Source organism: Acipenser ruthenus, chromosome 46, assembly GCF_902713425.1.
Source record: "Acipenser ruthenus chromosome 46, fAciRut3.2 maternal haplotype, whole genome shotgun sequence".
Classification (NCBI taxonomy): Eukaryota; Metazoa; Chordata; class Actinopteri; order Acipenseriformes; family Acipenseridae; genus Acipenser; species Acipenser ruthenus.
Genome location: NC_081234.1, coordinates 9,469,335 through 9,484,753, shown reverse-complemented (window position 1 = coordinate 9,484,753; position 15,419 = coordinate 9,469,335). Strand labels below are relative to the sequence as shown.

At 45.6% G+C, this 15,419-nt stretch overlaps 1 protein-coding gene across 2 annotated transcripts in view; it reads right to left on the bottom strand.

The window, feature by feature from the left end:
• Window positions 1-1,572: 1,572 nt before the first annotated feature.
• The window catches only part of LOC117397826 (PDZ and LIM domain protein 2), a 29,919-nt gene continuing 16,072 nt past the window's right edge, over window positions 1,573-15,419 (bottom strand). For both annotated transcript variants that reach the window (XM_059013647.1, XM_059013648.1), the window contains exons 7-10: window positions 6,709-6,836; window positions 3,502-3,641; window positions 3,113-3,224; window positions 1,573-2,466 (exon numbers count right to left, since the gene is read on the bottom strand). In XM_059013647.1, coding sequence (XP_058869630.1) covers window positions 2,274-2,466; window positions 3,113-3,224; window positions 3,502-3,641; window positions 6,709-6,836 — 573 coding nt within the window. In that variant the 3' untranslated portion in view covers window positions 1,573-2,273. The remainder of the gene's footprint in view (window positions 2,467-3,112; window positions 3,225-3,501; window positions 3,642-6,708; window positions 6,837-15,419) is intronic.

Here is a 15,419-nt window from a genome sequence, read left to right as displayed (position 1 = left end):
GTTACAAGCCCTTTTCTTTAAAAACACACACACACACACACACACACACACACACCATTAAGGAAGAGGTATTGCATTTTAGTTTGTAGACTCACATACTGACCCTGATTTGCAGCAGCTCCCTCACATGCTTCAGGCTCTCCTCTGCTTGTTGGTTTCATGTCTTATTGCTGGTGTTGGTAGCTGCATGCTGATCTCTGCCTAGCCGTGTGTTAACATCATCTTCAGATGTGAACAACAGCGGTACTAATCTGACGTACAGGAACAACACGCACCTAGTGTTTTGGCGTTTTGCCATTTGGGTTGTTAAAAAATAAATACATAAATACATTTGACACAGATGTCGCGATGCATCCTACAGCAGTGTGGAGTAGTGGTTAGGGGCTCTGGACTCTTCACCGGAGGGTCGTGGGTTCAATCCCAGGTGGGGGGGACACTGCTGCTGTACCCTTGAGCAAGGTACTTTACCTAGATTGCTCCAGTAAAAACCCAACTGTATAAATGGGGAATTGCAGGTAAATATAATGTGTAAAAAATAATGTAATTGTATGTAAAAATAATGTGATATCTTGTAACAATTGTAAGTCCTCCAGGATAAGGGCGCCTGCTAAGAAATGAATAATAATTACACTATATTGTTACAGTACATTTTTTGTCATTCAATTAATGGAACAGGAAAGCGGTTTTTTGTTTTGTTTTTATTGTACAATTTTTTTTTCCAAGCAAAAATAATAATAATATATATATATATAGATATATCCTTCCCTTCCCCCCCCAACCCCCACCCCCACCCCCATACAGTTCATCATATGCAAATTGTATATAATTCTTACCTGGCAGACCAAAGGGTACTGGATCTGAGATCCAGTGCAATCCAGCACTAATTATTTATATATATATATATATATATATATATATATATATATATATATATTATAGCTAGTTAAACAGTGACATGCTAACCAACATTGTTCATTTGAATGCAATAGGAAAATAGGATAGCTCATAAGTAATATGATTTGAGTTCTTCACAAAGCTCTTATTTACACGAATGCTTTCTTTATGTTGTCAATGAAGTACAGTCTGTTGAGATTCAGCAGCACAGCCTGCTGGTGCAAACAGGGTTTACAAACTCAACTTTACAAAAAGGGCAACCCGCAAAATCTGACACGTCGCTCCCAATGAACCTGCCCGCCGTGAACTCATAGCAGCTCATTACACAACCCAGCGCCATGCGTGCGGGTTTGAAAATGAACCGGGAGAATGCTCCAGTTCAGTATCTTCAGACTGTTCGTGCACCTTCACTGGAGCGGTGCCGAATAAACGGGTTTGATGGAAGGGATCAACACAAAGACTACAGCCTCTTAGGAGGGTGATTTAAAATAAAACCTCAAGATATTTAACTTAAAAAGGCATTTATACAATTATTGAGATACCTGGAGATACACAGGAAAGCCCTGGGGTCCTTAACTTTGTTATTTTGCTCAAAATAATAGAGAATCACGCTATACAATACTGTATAAAGACACTGATAAAGGCTGCTGGCTTCTTGCAGTACTGCAATGCAGGGCATGTTGAGGGCAGCTGCTCCTTGTGGATGTCCCACTACGGACGCATTTAATTATGCAACAAATGTTTGCCTATAGAAAGTATACATATGCTGTATATAAACTCAAATATGAACGAAAACCAGCATGGGAGGAGAACAGGAATTAGGAGCAAGTGTGTGTGTGTGTGTGTGCGTGCGTGTGTGAAGACCATCGCACTCCATTGACTCACTAAGTGGCCCCTGCTCACAATAACTAATCACATCAGAGGCACTAATAAAGCAGCTAAGAGCTAGGCAGTGCTATAAAACACCCTTAAAGTTGAGCATGGAAAATGTGCTTGATAATTCCTCATGCTTTTTCTTCTTCCATGGTTATATATTATGCATTTGCCATATTTTTTAATATGCTTTACCATACCTCTCTCTGCTTTATTACACTTTGCTGTGCTTTTACGATGGGAAACTTTGTTAAGAGAAATCGAGGACAGGCGCCCTACACAAAAACACTGTCGGCCACATATAATTTAACAAGCCAAGAGAGCTGGTCGGTTTCTCCCTGGGACTGTGCACCCAAAACACACACGCTTGCTTGGTCTCCCTCCCTCGGTGGAGCTGGGGGTCAGTGGGGTATGTAAGGGCTGTTTGCTGCCCAGCTTTAGTCCTGCGTGACCCAGGCCAGGGTGTGGAGATTCAACATGCTGCAGAGTTTGTTTGTGGATGTTTTCTAGGATTTGGGGTAGACGGTTGTGAGGGTGGCCCCCGGGGGCCCCTGGTAGCGCTCACGGGCGTGCTTCTCGCAGAACATCTCCTCCCCCACCCAGAAGTGTCCCCTCATCTTGAGGTTGAGTCCGCACTGCGTGCAGGTGTAGCATTCGGGGTGTCTGTATCGATCCTCCACGATGCGCACCGCCTGCGTCCTGCAAACACACACACACAGCACCCTGTTACTATCCCTGCACCCCACGCCCGCCTCCCGCTCCCTCCACCCCACGCCCGCCTCCCGCTCCCTCCACCCCACGCCCGCCTCCCGCTCCCTCCACCCCACGCCCGCCTCCCGCTCCCTCCACCCCACGCCCGCCTCCCGCTCCCTTCACCCCACGCCCGCCTCCCGCTCCCTCCAACCCGCGCCCGCCTCCCGCTCCCTTCACCCCACGCCCGCCTTCCTCCCACTTCACCCAATCAGGAATTAGCAGGTGCAACAGAAGAAAGATGACCCAGTGTGGAGTAGTGGTCAGGGCTCTGGACTCTTGACCGGAGAGTCGTGGGTTCAATCCTAGGTGGGGGGACACTGCTGCTGTACCCTTGAGCAAGGTACTTTACCTAGATTGCTCCAGTAAAAACCCAACTGTATAAATGAGTAACTGTATGTAAAAATAAATGTGTAAAAATAATGCAATTGTAGTCGCCCTGGATAAGGGCGTCTGCTAAGAAATAAATAATAATGACCCAGCTGTTCAGCTCGGGCCTCATCGGTGTAGCCGAGCGTTTGCCAACTTGGTTTCCGCCACCGCGAGGCTATTTTAGAGCATTCTGCAGCACAAGGAAATTCCCCAGGACGCTTACACAATGCTGGTGTTGCATTTCTCACAGATGTGGAATCTGGTAACCCCAGCGACAGAACTGACGGCTTTCTGGGGGCTCGGAGAGAACGCTCCTGGGAATCGGACTGTCGCCACTGGGAAAGAAGAGGAGAGAGAGAGAGAGAGAGAGAAAGAGAAAGAGAAAGAAAAGACCTTCAAATCAACACCAGGGATTAAAACGCTGCTTCGTACATCATCTGCAATTTGATAATATAGTGCTGGGACACAGATCTGAATGTGGGGATCGCAGGACATAAGCTAAACGGCTGTGTGTGAGTGGGAGTGTGTGTGGGAGTGTGTGCATGTGTGTGTGTGTGTGTGTTAGCGTCTGATTGAGTGAGTGTGCCTGTGGTTCAGGGCCGTGCTGCGCACCTTGCTCGTCCGACTCCAGTACCTCCTGCAGCACGCGGAAGGTGTTGGATTGCCGGGGGGCTGCGCGCGATTCCTTGTTCTCCTGGATCATCTTGTACACCTCAGAGTCCCGGTCAAACTTCTGCATGGCTGCGTCCGAGCTGCAGGGCAGGGGAGACACAGGCAGACACACTCAGGGGAACGTGTTCAGACCAAGTTTCATCACAACTGGGTAATGGCTTTCCAAATACATGGAGGGGAAAATAGCGTCTTGGGATTTCGTTAACCACACGTACCAAACAAAACACAAAAATAACTTATCAGATTTATAAAACAGCCCAGGAATGTGGTTTAGACCAGACTCGCAAGGTGTATGTTTTCAAAACAAAAAAGAATCCGTACGAGAACACCCGAGACAGAGAAACAGCAGGAGAGACTCCTTGAGATCTGATTAGAAACACAACGACACGGAATCTGTCGAAATCTGTGCGTCTCCAGCCTATTCGTAGTAAAACTATAAAATCAGGGTATAGTAAAGTGTATTAATAAATATAGCAAGCCGAGCTGACAGTCTCTATTTATTGGGTCTGTTTGCCCTTCTCAAGGAAACTGTATTTTCATTCCAAGTTAGAATCTTCTTTCAATAACCCTTTGCTTTCGAAAGATAAAATCAATGAGTTATCAGTTCATCTGGGAATGTAGAAGAGATACTCCACAGTGAGGGGTCAAAACGACAGGGTCAGTTCAAGTTCAGAGAAATAAACCCGGATATGAAACAGAAATACATTCAGGTGGCTCCTTTAACATTTCAGCCACACTTCTGGGGAAGAACACTGAACCCCCGATATCAGAAGGAGTCATTCATTTGGACAGAATAAGCCAGACTTATTTCAGATAAAAAAAACACACAGAAATAAAAACACGATTTTCGAAAGAGGATTTGAATTTGAAAAAAAAAATAAAAAAAGGCAAAGAGAACTCCACTCTCAACACTGCAGAGTGCTCTAGCAGTACAGGAAAGAGAACTCCACTCTCCACACTGCAGAGCGCTCTAGCAGTATAGGAAAGAGAGCTCCACTCTCAACACTGCAGAGCGCTCTAGCAGTATAGGAAAGAGAGCTCCACTCTCCACACTGCAGAGCGCTCTAGCAGTATAGGAAAGAGAGCTCCACTCTCAACACTGCAGAGCGCTCTAGCAGTATAGGAAAGAGAACTCCACTCTCCACACTGCAGAGTGCTCTAGCAGTATAGGAAAGAGAACTCCACTCTCAACACTGCAGAGCGCTCTAGCAGTATAGGAAAGAGAACTCCACTCTCCACACTGCAGAGCGCTCTAGCAGTATAGGAAAGAGAACTCCACTCTCCACACTGCAATACACAGCATGGTGCAGTTGGAATAAACAAACGGCACAAAGGGTCCCATTGACAGAGTGAAGTGGCACCTGATGGATCTTTCAAAAGGACTAACATTGTAGATAATAGTTTATTCCAAGATCATTTTAAAATGATGCACTGCGAGTAGAAGTCTTCAAGTAACTCATTTTTTCCTTGTTATGCGTTAGCTACTTGTTTTAGAACACAACATTGACAGATGGATTATAAAAATATCTCTCACCCCAAAGAACTACAGAAGGATCTCCACTTACCCCAAGTCCTGGTTATGAAACAAAACAAGCAATGAAGTCTCTCTTTCTGCTAGAAACAGTGCAGGAGGCTGACAGTGCAGTGCAGACTAGAGCGAGGGGTCACCGTCTCAGAGAGGAGTTAGACCTTTGAGGTGTGTCGAGAGTGACTGCACGGTATTGGTGCGGGGGAAACACAGGGCGTGTTCTTTATGCAAAGTAGGAGGCCCCTGATTGGCTTGGAATCTCTTGTGCAAGCTTGGGCATGCAGAGGTGGGCGGGTCCCAATTAAGGGCTAACCTCACTAACAACTGAGGCAAAGCTGGCTCAGTGCCAGAGACCCAGCGTCTGCATTGAGAGGCACGCTGGGGATCAATAGAACGATCCACCTGTGTACGGCTGTGTATTGCATTCGCTCCAATGTGGTGCTTGTAGAATTGTTACTGTAACAGAGCCCCCAACTCTCCCTCAATCTGTACCCCTCTATACTGTAACAGAGCCCCCAACTCTCCCTCAATCTGTACCCCTCTATACTGTAACAGAACCCCCAACTCTCCCTCAATCTGTACCCCTCTATACTGTAACAGAGCCCCCAACTCTCCCTCAATCTGTACCCCTCTATACTGTAACAGAGCCCCCAACTCTCCCTTTGACCCTGTACTGTTGGAATGATGGGGCACATTGGACCGTTCCAAGTGACGCTGCTCAGCAGACGCGAGGCTTTATTTTCATCACCACCCTTGTTATATAAACTCAACCAGCAACATCTGTGCAGGCCAGGCTCCGTCACTCCCAGGGGAGGCACTAGCAGAGAGGGATCAGAGAGCCGCGGCATCAGACACCACCGTCACGCACTTTCCCTTCTGCTAAACGAGGCTTACAAAAACACAGGAACACCACAGCGAAGGGAGGCCAGCTCCAGCCATGTGTGTTTTATTAAAGCTCTTTTTCTGAAATTGGTTTAGCCCCCCCCCCCCCCCCACCGCTTGCCTCTGTAATTGCGACTCCTGACCCCTCAAATCAAGCTCAATTTGCAGCACGGCTCCACGGGACAATCGGCTCTGTTTTCAGTTCAGGGCGATACAGGAAAACCGATTGAAGGATTTCCATTGGAAAGCGGTACTCTGTTTTAACTTAAAGAGCCCTAAAATCAAGGATATAAATCTTTCTGTTTTTTATTTTTTAATTATTATTATCCCCCGAGGACATAGTGGAAGCAGTCATTCATGCATCACCCCTGACCACACATCTGGTGAACCGCTGATCAAACCGGGATGAATCCTGGTACCTGGTATGAAATTTTTTTTAGCTACAGCTGTGGCCAGAAGTATTGCATCCCCTAGAATTTTAGGTTTTAGACATAAAAAAAAAGATCTTTTATTAAAAATCATGTTGTAAAAATCAAAGAATCGACACAACGATATCGCAAAAGTCAAGCGCTATGCAATTTTAACTTAACATTATTCAGCCTGTTTCAAATCGAAGCAAAATGTGTTCGTTCTATAGGGCGAGGCGCACCTCTTGGCTGTTGCTGTAAGTTTTAGACTGGGACGTGGAAGCATCTCTCTGTCTGTACCTCACAGTATGAAGTACTGTCCGCACTGACCTCCTGCTGGGGGAGGCCCTGGTCTCCCAGGAATCCAGGGGGCGCTCTCTGGGGCTGCGAGGGGGGGTCCAGCCTGGGGGGGTGGGGGTCCTGGGTAGGGAGTTCCTTCGCACATCTGCCACGGGCTCCTGAAACCAACCAGAGGAAAGAACAATGCATTTCCCTTTCACAACGGTCACCCATTCCAGCAGTGACGAGGTTACGATCCCCCCTCCCTCAGGGGTAACCCTTTAACTGCCTGCCACTCTGCCACGCTTCCCTGCCGCTGTGCGGAGACTGAAGCAGGGCTGAGAGAACCCGACTCCCACCCCAGGAATTTCTGGGCAGAGACAGCTAGGAAATATTTGTTAGAAAAACAAACATGAAAACACCACACCTATCAACGCATCTCATCTCTCATCTGATTGCTGATACGCACAGCCAGTAGCCCTGGGGCTAACCCAGCCGAGCACCCTGTGTGTGTGTGTGTGTGTGTGTGGTTAACCCTACATGTATTGCATTTCTGTCTGTCACCTAGCAGCAGTTTTTCTGTGGTGGTGTCATTAATTCTGCCTATATTTCCCCCCCCCCCTTGAGATTTAAAAGCCGGCTCTCGCATCCTTTGCATTATCCACTCGCTAGACATCTTCGACCATCAGAAGGGACTGGGATGGCTGCGAGCGAGTGTCTGTCTCTGTGACTTTATAAATGTAAAACCAGGCAAGACAATACAAGACTGCAAACCATTAACAGTTATTGATTTAAAAAAAAAAACAAGTAATGAACGCTAGAGAGCGCTGCTGTGCTGCGAGGCACAGTGAACCAGCACTCCCATTCAGGTCCCATATCGGAGCTGTACTGCAGATTTCTGTGAACATCTGAAGATTTCTACAGGATTTTAAAAAGGTGCCCAAAGGAGACCTTTACATTAAACCCCCAGCCTGCCGCTGCTTGACATAATCAGAGCGCAATACGAATGTCTGTGACGGGAAGCAGCATTTCTTCCACCCCCTCCCGGTTAAAGACAACTGCGCGCCTTGCATTTGGTAAAATCAACATTTTAAATCGGCGCCGCATTTTGATCCAGCGCTGCGTGCACCCTCAGCCACATGCCCAGCTTCATCTTCAAACTGATGGACCGTAGGGCTTCGGAGCACCGGATAAACACTTCAGCAAACCGACTTGTGTAAAAACACACATGCAAAATGAACCGGGCTGTGCTGTGCATTCATTTGAACCTGGGCTTCAGAGCCGACGGATTCTATAATACACCTGGAACGTTCGCGGTAGTTATTCCACCAATGAGAATAGCCGAATAAGCCGCGTGGGTTTCTACAGCTATACCGTCGAGTGACGAAACCACATGGATACGACAAATGTGGTTTTAAACCTATATTTAACAGCTGGCACGGGAGATTTGTCTGGATCAAACTCGGATTAGCAACGCGATTCGCCCGGTCATTCTGTCAATGAATGCGGGATTCTAAAATGAGACGCGGTAACGAAGATAGTCACTCAGGACCGTCAAATATGAAACAAGGTATTTGATGATAGATATAATCGCACGGGTTGTCGTATCAAATCCTCATATCTGATCAGTGTGATCCTGTGCGTCTCTCCACACCTGCAACCACTCAGCAGCTCACAGCACCGGCGTTGAAATCTCATCAGCATGGCGGGACAATATTTTAACTTGTAACAGCATTGCTGATAAAAAAAAAGCACCGAGGAAAGCTATAGACTATGGGGAAAATGCAGTTAACAGTTAAACATGCCATCTTGGACATTCAAGTTTGGAAGTTAAAATGTAGTGTTTTTGTGTTTTGTTTTTGCAAACTAATGTGTAAAACCAGACATCCTGTGCGTTTCACAATCTGTGGCCGATGTGATCCTCAAACTTCATATCGAGGACAGACAGCAAGCTCTGTTTTGTCTCTGCTGCGGGCAAGTTGCGTGCACGCGTCACGTGATTCTTGCCTCTCCAATTCTGCCGCAGAGAAAGCCACAGGAAGCGCCAGGCTGTTGTTGCCATGGGGATGTCTTTCCGCCTTTAGCCTGCGGTCTGTTGGCAACACCGGGGGGGGGGGGGGGGACGGGACATGGAGCATTCTGACACGTGACCTGATTACTAAGTGGTTATTATTATTATTATTTATTTCTTAGCAGACGCCCTTATCCAGGGCGACTTACAATTGTTACAAGATATCATATTATACATTATATCACATTATTCTACATACAATTACCCATTTATACAGTTGGGTTTTTACTGGAGCAATCTAGGTAAAGTACCTTGCTCAAGGGTACAGCAGCAGTGTCCCCCACCTGGGATTGAACCCACAACCCTCCGGTCAAGAGTCCACAGCCCTAACCACTATTCCACACTGCTGCCCTTTTGATGCAGCGATGTATCTCACCTGTTGTGTATTTGCATTTATTATGTAGGTCTCAAAACAGGTTCGGGTCATTTCGTGTTTTTCAATTAGAATTCTATTTCCAAATCCTTATTTATTTATTTATTTTAATAAATCTAAACCAAATTCAGATTCCCTTTTAAATCATCCATTCCATTTGCTGATCAAAAAATCGGCAGTATTCTGTTAAAATGAGCTCCTCGCCACATCACTTAAATTGAAGTCACCGTTAGTCAATTAAAACTGGCTTGCAATGATGAGATTTACTCGTGCTTTAATAGACTAGTTAAACCACACTGTAAGCACCAAAGCACATACCACTGTCACCACAGAACTGCAGCTGCAGTTATAGAAATGACAGTATTTAAAAAAGGAGATTTAAAACTCCTTGCATTCAGAATGGTCTGGACAGACCTGCACTCCAAGCTGCAGAGTTCCTGGATTCGCTCCTCACAGGACTGGGATAAGACTGCAGGAATCAGGCTGTCTGAATCCTTACAAGGGCTGCAAGGATTAGAACAACGAGGCATTCCACGGAGTTCTGCGTTCCCTGTTTTTCTTTCCTCATTCCCTTCCCTTTTATAGAAGCGTTTGCATCCCCTGAAATACTTTGAGAGCCCTGGCAGTGCGGGAGACGGGCTGCCCGCTGGCTGGCTGGAGGGCAGGCGGGTCTGGATGTCTCGGTTAGTGCCGCACACGCCGGCAGATTGTCTTGGATAACGAGCATGGGCTGCGAGAACGCAATTATTCCTCATTCCTTATGCTTGTGCTCAGAGGAAATGCTGGTCTCTAGTTGTGCCTTTATTTGGCAAGGCACGCTGATTTCTGCTGGACAACACCGGTAATGGAACTTAATTGAGAAGAAAAAAATATATACAAGTCATAGAATACAGCTGTGTACCAAATCAGCATTCGATTTAATACATTATCGAATGTTAAATAGGTCACCCAGGGAGGAAAATCATAACTAAAAGGGAGTTGAACTTTAAATAATCATGACTGACAATCATCTTCCTTCAGATCTGCAGGGATTTGAAATACAACTCCAGAGATGAAGTTTCTTATGCTTCTTGGGATCTCCTCATGCGTTGGTCTAGATGTGACCTACAGCAAAGGATGGACCAGTCTTCTACAGCTTTGTGTTTGAAATGTTTGCATCGCCTGAATTGATGTAAAAATACATTTTAAAAAAAGTAGTGAAGAACCAAAACAGATTCTCCGTACAATAATTTTTAAGAAAGCGAACAGAAAGGTAACAAAATAGAATCGAAAGCGACGGTTAGGACTCAGTTGGTGCTATTCCAAGGGGAAGAGAGCGCCCCCTAATGATGCAAAGCCGGCCTTCCTTGGAGGATGTCTCCTTTCCAACCCCCCCAGCATGCACAATTAACAACCAACTATTTAAAATACCACGTAGCGTGCAGAACAAATCAAAACCTAAAGCAGTCTTAGCATGCATGTGGCTTTTGGAAAAATGCTGGGTTTAATTCTCTTCGGGTGTTGAGGTTTACGAGGCCGGAAACTAGAATGATCCTGAGCTGACATTGTCTGAAGTGATGCAGTCAGAACGTAGGAAGGTCTTTCTGGATGCACCCAGCAGACATGGAAGATTTCTTACTTCCACAAGGGACAGGGAGCTGCAGTGGGAGCTGGTCATGGATACACTCTGGTGTACCAGTTGTGCCCAGGGGGTGTGTTGGATAGCTCCAGATGGCATTCGTTATATTGTATACCCATGTCAAGCTGCTCTTCAGTCCTGGCATGACCGCTATTCAAATGATCCAATAGGAATTTGGAAGCATAACCTCTCAGTGTTCTATGCAAGCCATTAGGAAGCAATGCGAGTTTTGAAATGCTGGCCAGTCTGTCTGGACTCTCACAAGGTCATCTCGGTCCACGTTTGTCAAGCATGTACAGTACTGTAATGCTCTAGGCTGTAGTGATGGCGAATTGCATTCCTAATTGTGGCCTCATTTCAATTCCAACTAGAGTCTGTTACTGAAGCCACATTTCCATTTGCACCATGACTCCAGTCTGTGAAACTCAACCTCATCTCGTTCCCAGTATCAAACTGGGGCAGGATCCTTCTGCAGCGTACAGTCCTGTGTTGAATTCACACGTTTGTCATTTATTCTTCAGGGAGGAACCTGTGCTAACGTATGTAAATAAACAGGAAGCCAGTTCAGCAAGTTTATCCAGGTTTTAAAAAGGTGCTCCAGCTTTAGGCAATGCCAGCAAGCCCATCACTGAGGGTGGAGCGCAGCACAGTCGAAGCTGGAGAAACTGGTTACAAGCTAATACGAAAAACAGAAAGACAGGAATTTCAAGCCCTCATCAGCAACTCCCTGCTAATGAATCGGCTTTTTCTATTGTCCGGATCACCCGAGTGTGAGAAATTGATTCGGGCGAGCCTGGCTGGGTTTGTGGAATGCTGTTGTCCAGGTTTATTGGGACTGTCAGGCACTAAATTAGTAGCACACTGACCTCATCACAGTATGAATACGTCACACCTGAGTCTGTAGGGTTACTAAAAGGAGTTCTTCATGCAACATCAAACTCCTGGCTCCTGATCGTTGCAATAGTAGAACTGAAGGTAGTTCTGAAACCCAGGGCTGGTGCGAGTTTTGGTTCAGGTTCTCCCTAATACAGGACGTCCCGTAGCTGCAGCTTGTACACCTTTGTGACAGCTTTGAGTTCCTGTTGCATGTTATCGTAGAAAGAATTTTATTTGGGATTTGAATTATTTATTTCTTAGCAGACGCCCTTATCCAGGGCGACTTACAATTGTTACAAGATATTGCATTATTTTTTCATACAAATTACCAATTTATACAGTTGGGTTTTTACTGGAGCAATCTAGGTAAAGTACCTTGCTCAAGGGTACAGCAGCAGCGTCCCCCACCTGGGATTGAACCCACGACCCTCCGGTCAAGAGTCCAGAGCCCTCACCACTACTCCACACTGCTGCCCTACTAATTCTGGAGTTAGAACAGCTTGCAGAGTCATTCATAAGCTCTTTAAAGCAAACTTTTGAGAGGGACAACCTGCCTGGTGTCTTTCAGAGCAAAGCCAGCCTCCCCTGAGGAGTATAAAAAGGGGTTAACACTTCCTAACAGGTATGGGAAACATTTTCCAAAGGAAGAGGGGATTACCTTATCTGAACATGAACTTGAGAATACAGACATAGAGGTTCAACCTAAAAGGGCTTTTAAAAAAAAAATGGATAAATCTTGCAGAAATGATAATGTTGGGTATTCGCTCCCAAAAGAATTTAGATATCCACTGCGCTCCCAGCCTCAAGCCCCCTTTAATTTCAAGGTGTTGGGGCAGAACATCACCCCCTCTACCTCTCCTCTCCCTTCCCAATCCCCAGCCTGTTCTGCACACGTGCTGTACAGAGGGAGCTGCTCTCTCCACAGACCTCCCACAGCAGCTCCTAACGGAAAACACTGGAGCCCTCCGAACGGAAAAATAAAACTCCTTGCCTCTCCGCTCCGATGGAAAAGGTTCCGCGGCCGCAGCTAATGGACTCCATCCGTCGGGGAAAGAAACAGAAGGGGAAATGATGAGCTGCGAGGATGAATCCAAGAGGCACAGCCCAGCTAAACACAGCATTTCCTGTCTCTGAAAAATCTAAAAGGAAATCGAGACTGGGATATATGTGCATGCATCACCCCTCCCAAACCAAGGATAGAAAACAAACTACATGCCAATACCAAAGCAAGCACCCTTGACCTACATCCACAGCAGAATAACATCCCTCCAAAAATATAACCATCTTGCATAGTTTCATCAATCAAGGACAGTGTAGCCTTTAGTTACAAGTATGTAGAATTTTCCTAACCACTAGATCACCAGGATCTAGAATCTGATAACGCCAAGAGCTTGTCAAAAATGCTCATATCAAATGAAGAACAACTGTGGGACTTCTTACATCTGTGAGGGGCAGGGCGTTGCCGGGAGACAGGATAATGCTTTCATGCTGGCGTAGAAGCTTTTATCACACACACCAAGCCTGCATTTTGTTATAATCTGATCAACTCTACTTTGTAACAAAAACGTTGGAGCTTTTCAAAGTATAAAGGTTTAAGTGAATAATTCCAAGATGTAGTGCGACACATTCACGTAACGCAATGCTGATGGCGAACTAAAAAAGCCTTGCGAGACAAATCCTGCACACGGTCCAAGTTACAGAAAACCAGATGGGCTTTTCCTAGTAGACCAAAGATTTTAAACACAGTATCAAACCTGAATGCCTTCCAAGAGTGGAAATGCTTCAGAATAATCCGCCTATTAAGCTACAAAACAGATCACAGTTTGTTTTTTTTCGAAAAGCAACGTCAGCGAGCTTGACTCGCAATCATGCAGGAATTCTGCACAAGTTCATTTACAAGCCTTGCCCTGCAGCCAGCCAAACAGTCCAAAGCACTGCCTAGTTTTTTTCTGTATTTTTTTTTGTTTGCTGGCACTTGAAGATGGATAAGACAACTAAAGTCAGTGACTGCTAATGTTCTTCCTAGCCTAGATTATGGCGACTAGATCTACCAGTTTGCTTACAAGCAGTCCTTCCACAAACCTGATCTAATATATCATTCATATTTGTTCCAGATTGTCCCTCTTTGAAACACCATTGTCACATGTACATAAAGCTAGGCTGGCTCTCATTAAACACATCGTAGGCTTTCTCATTGGTACCGTTCTGTTCTGAAAGCTCTTAAATGTTTGGCACCTCCTTCGCTGAATGTTCTGGTGGAGAGGATTCACACTGGCTCTAGTTTACACTCTCAGGATTCTGTTAGTTTGGCAGTAAATCTTCTGTATAAACAAAACGGTAAGACGAGAGGGAGCCCCTGAAATAGGGCAGGCGGATGGATTTTAAAACCTGCCTGGACCGACCAGACCTTTCAGTCGGCGATTTTAACAAAGCGCTCGCTGAGTGGGAAGTGCTCTCGGACAAAAGGGTTTTTGCCAGATGAAACCACTCGGAGGTCTACCGGGAGAGTCACGGAGCTCTCTGGGAACGCAATGCAGTCCTCTCTGCCTTCGCCCCTCGCCAGGCTGCAAACACACACAAGCCAGGGCTTTGTCTGCCGCCCCGGCCCGTCTCATCAGAGCTGCTATTGTAGTGCTCTGTTTCTCAGGACACCTGACACCCCAGGCTCTATTGAGGGACAGCGTGAGGATTCGGTTCCCACTGTCTCCACAGTCACAGGGCTCTCATTCAGCTCTCACTGCCGCTGATGGCTTGATAGGTTTGAGAGACACACCTGATACCTGTAGGATCTCTCTGGAGAGCAGAGCCAGGCCCTGGAGACTCTTAAAAAAGGGCATTTTCACTGCACGCCCCAATCATCACGAAGCTAATCCAGCGACATGATGGTGTTGTCAAAAACACGCAGATCATATATAAACATTAGGGTTTATACAGTAGCAAGCTGTGACCAAAAACAAAATGAGTTCATTCTTTAGGGTGAGCCAAAAGCCAGAGCTGTACTGTGCAATGTTTGATTAAAGTATATATATATATAAATTCATATTAAGGATTATTTGAATATCGGGTTTAATTATTATTTGAAAAAAATATTTCAAACATTTGCTCCGCCATCGCCTGGCAACATGGGACCAGATGCATTTTCTTTTAAAATATCTTTCAAAAACTAATTTAAGACACCTGTTGATACTTCACAGCATTCCTTAAACCATTCCAAGACGTCTCCGTTTCGGTTTTCGGGACGTCCTGCAGATAGCTCTAAATATGTTCCAAATAAAGGGAGCTATAAAAATCTCTCTCTTAACATGTTTTATATAAAAACAGAAGTATAAATCACATGAAGAGCTAGAGCGTGTAATGGGGATCAGATTGCCAGCAAATTCAAAGGAGTTTGTTGAAGTGGTAATAACATAAATATTACTGAGTATCAGCGATGCTATTCGGTTCAGTGCAGAGATCCAAGAGCCAGCAAACACATGTCATAGACCGCTGAGGATCATTCAGCCAATCAGAGCGCAGGTGCTGCCTGCTGCATTCCACGACGCATCACAGAGAAAGCCAATTCATGACATCACTCGGAACGCAATTCATTAAAATGTTCGATGACATCACAATGGGCCAGGTACCTCAGCCATTTAAGGGCATTCTCTTCAACCTATTGCCTCTTTGCAATGAAAATGGCAATGCACTAAATAAAGGTTGATTATAATTGGAAGATATGGCCAGATTTTTGTACTTGATTATTATAAAGCCGTATATAACAGCTGTAGGAATGTGCTTTGATCCGCTCTCCACTCACTTCTACATTGACAGACACTTGTATTACA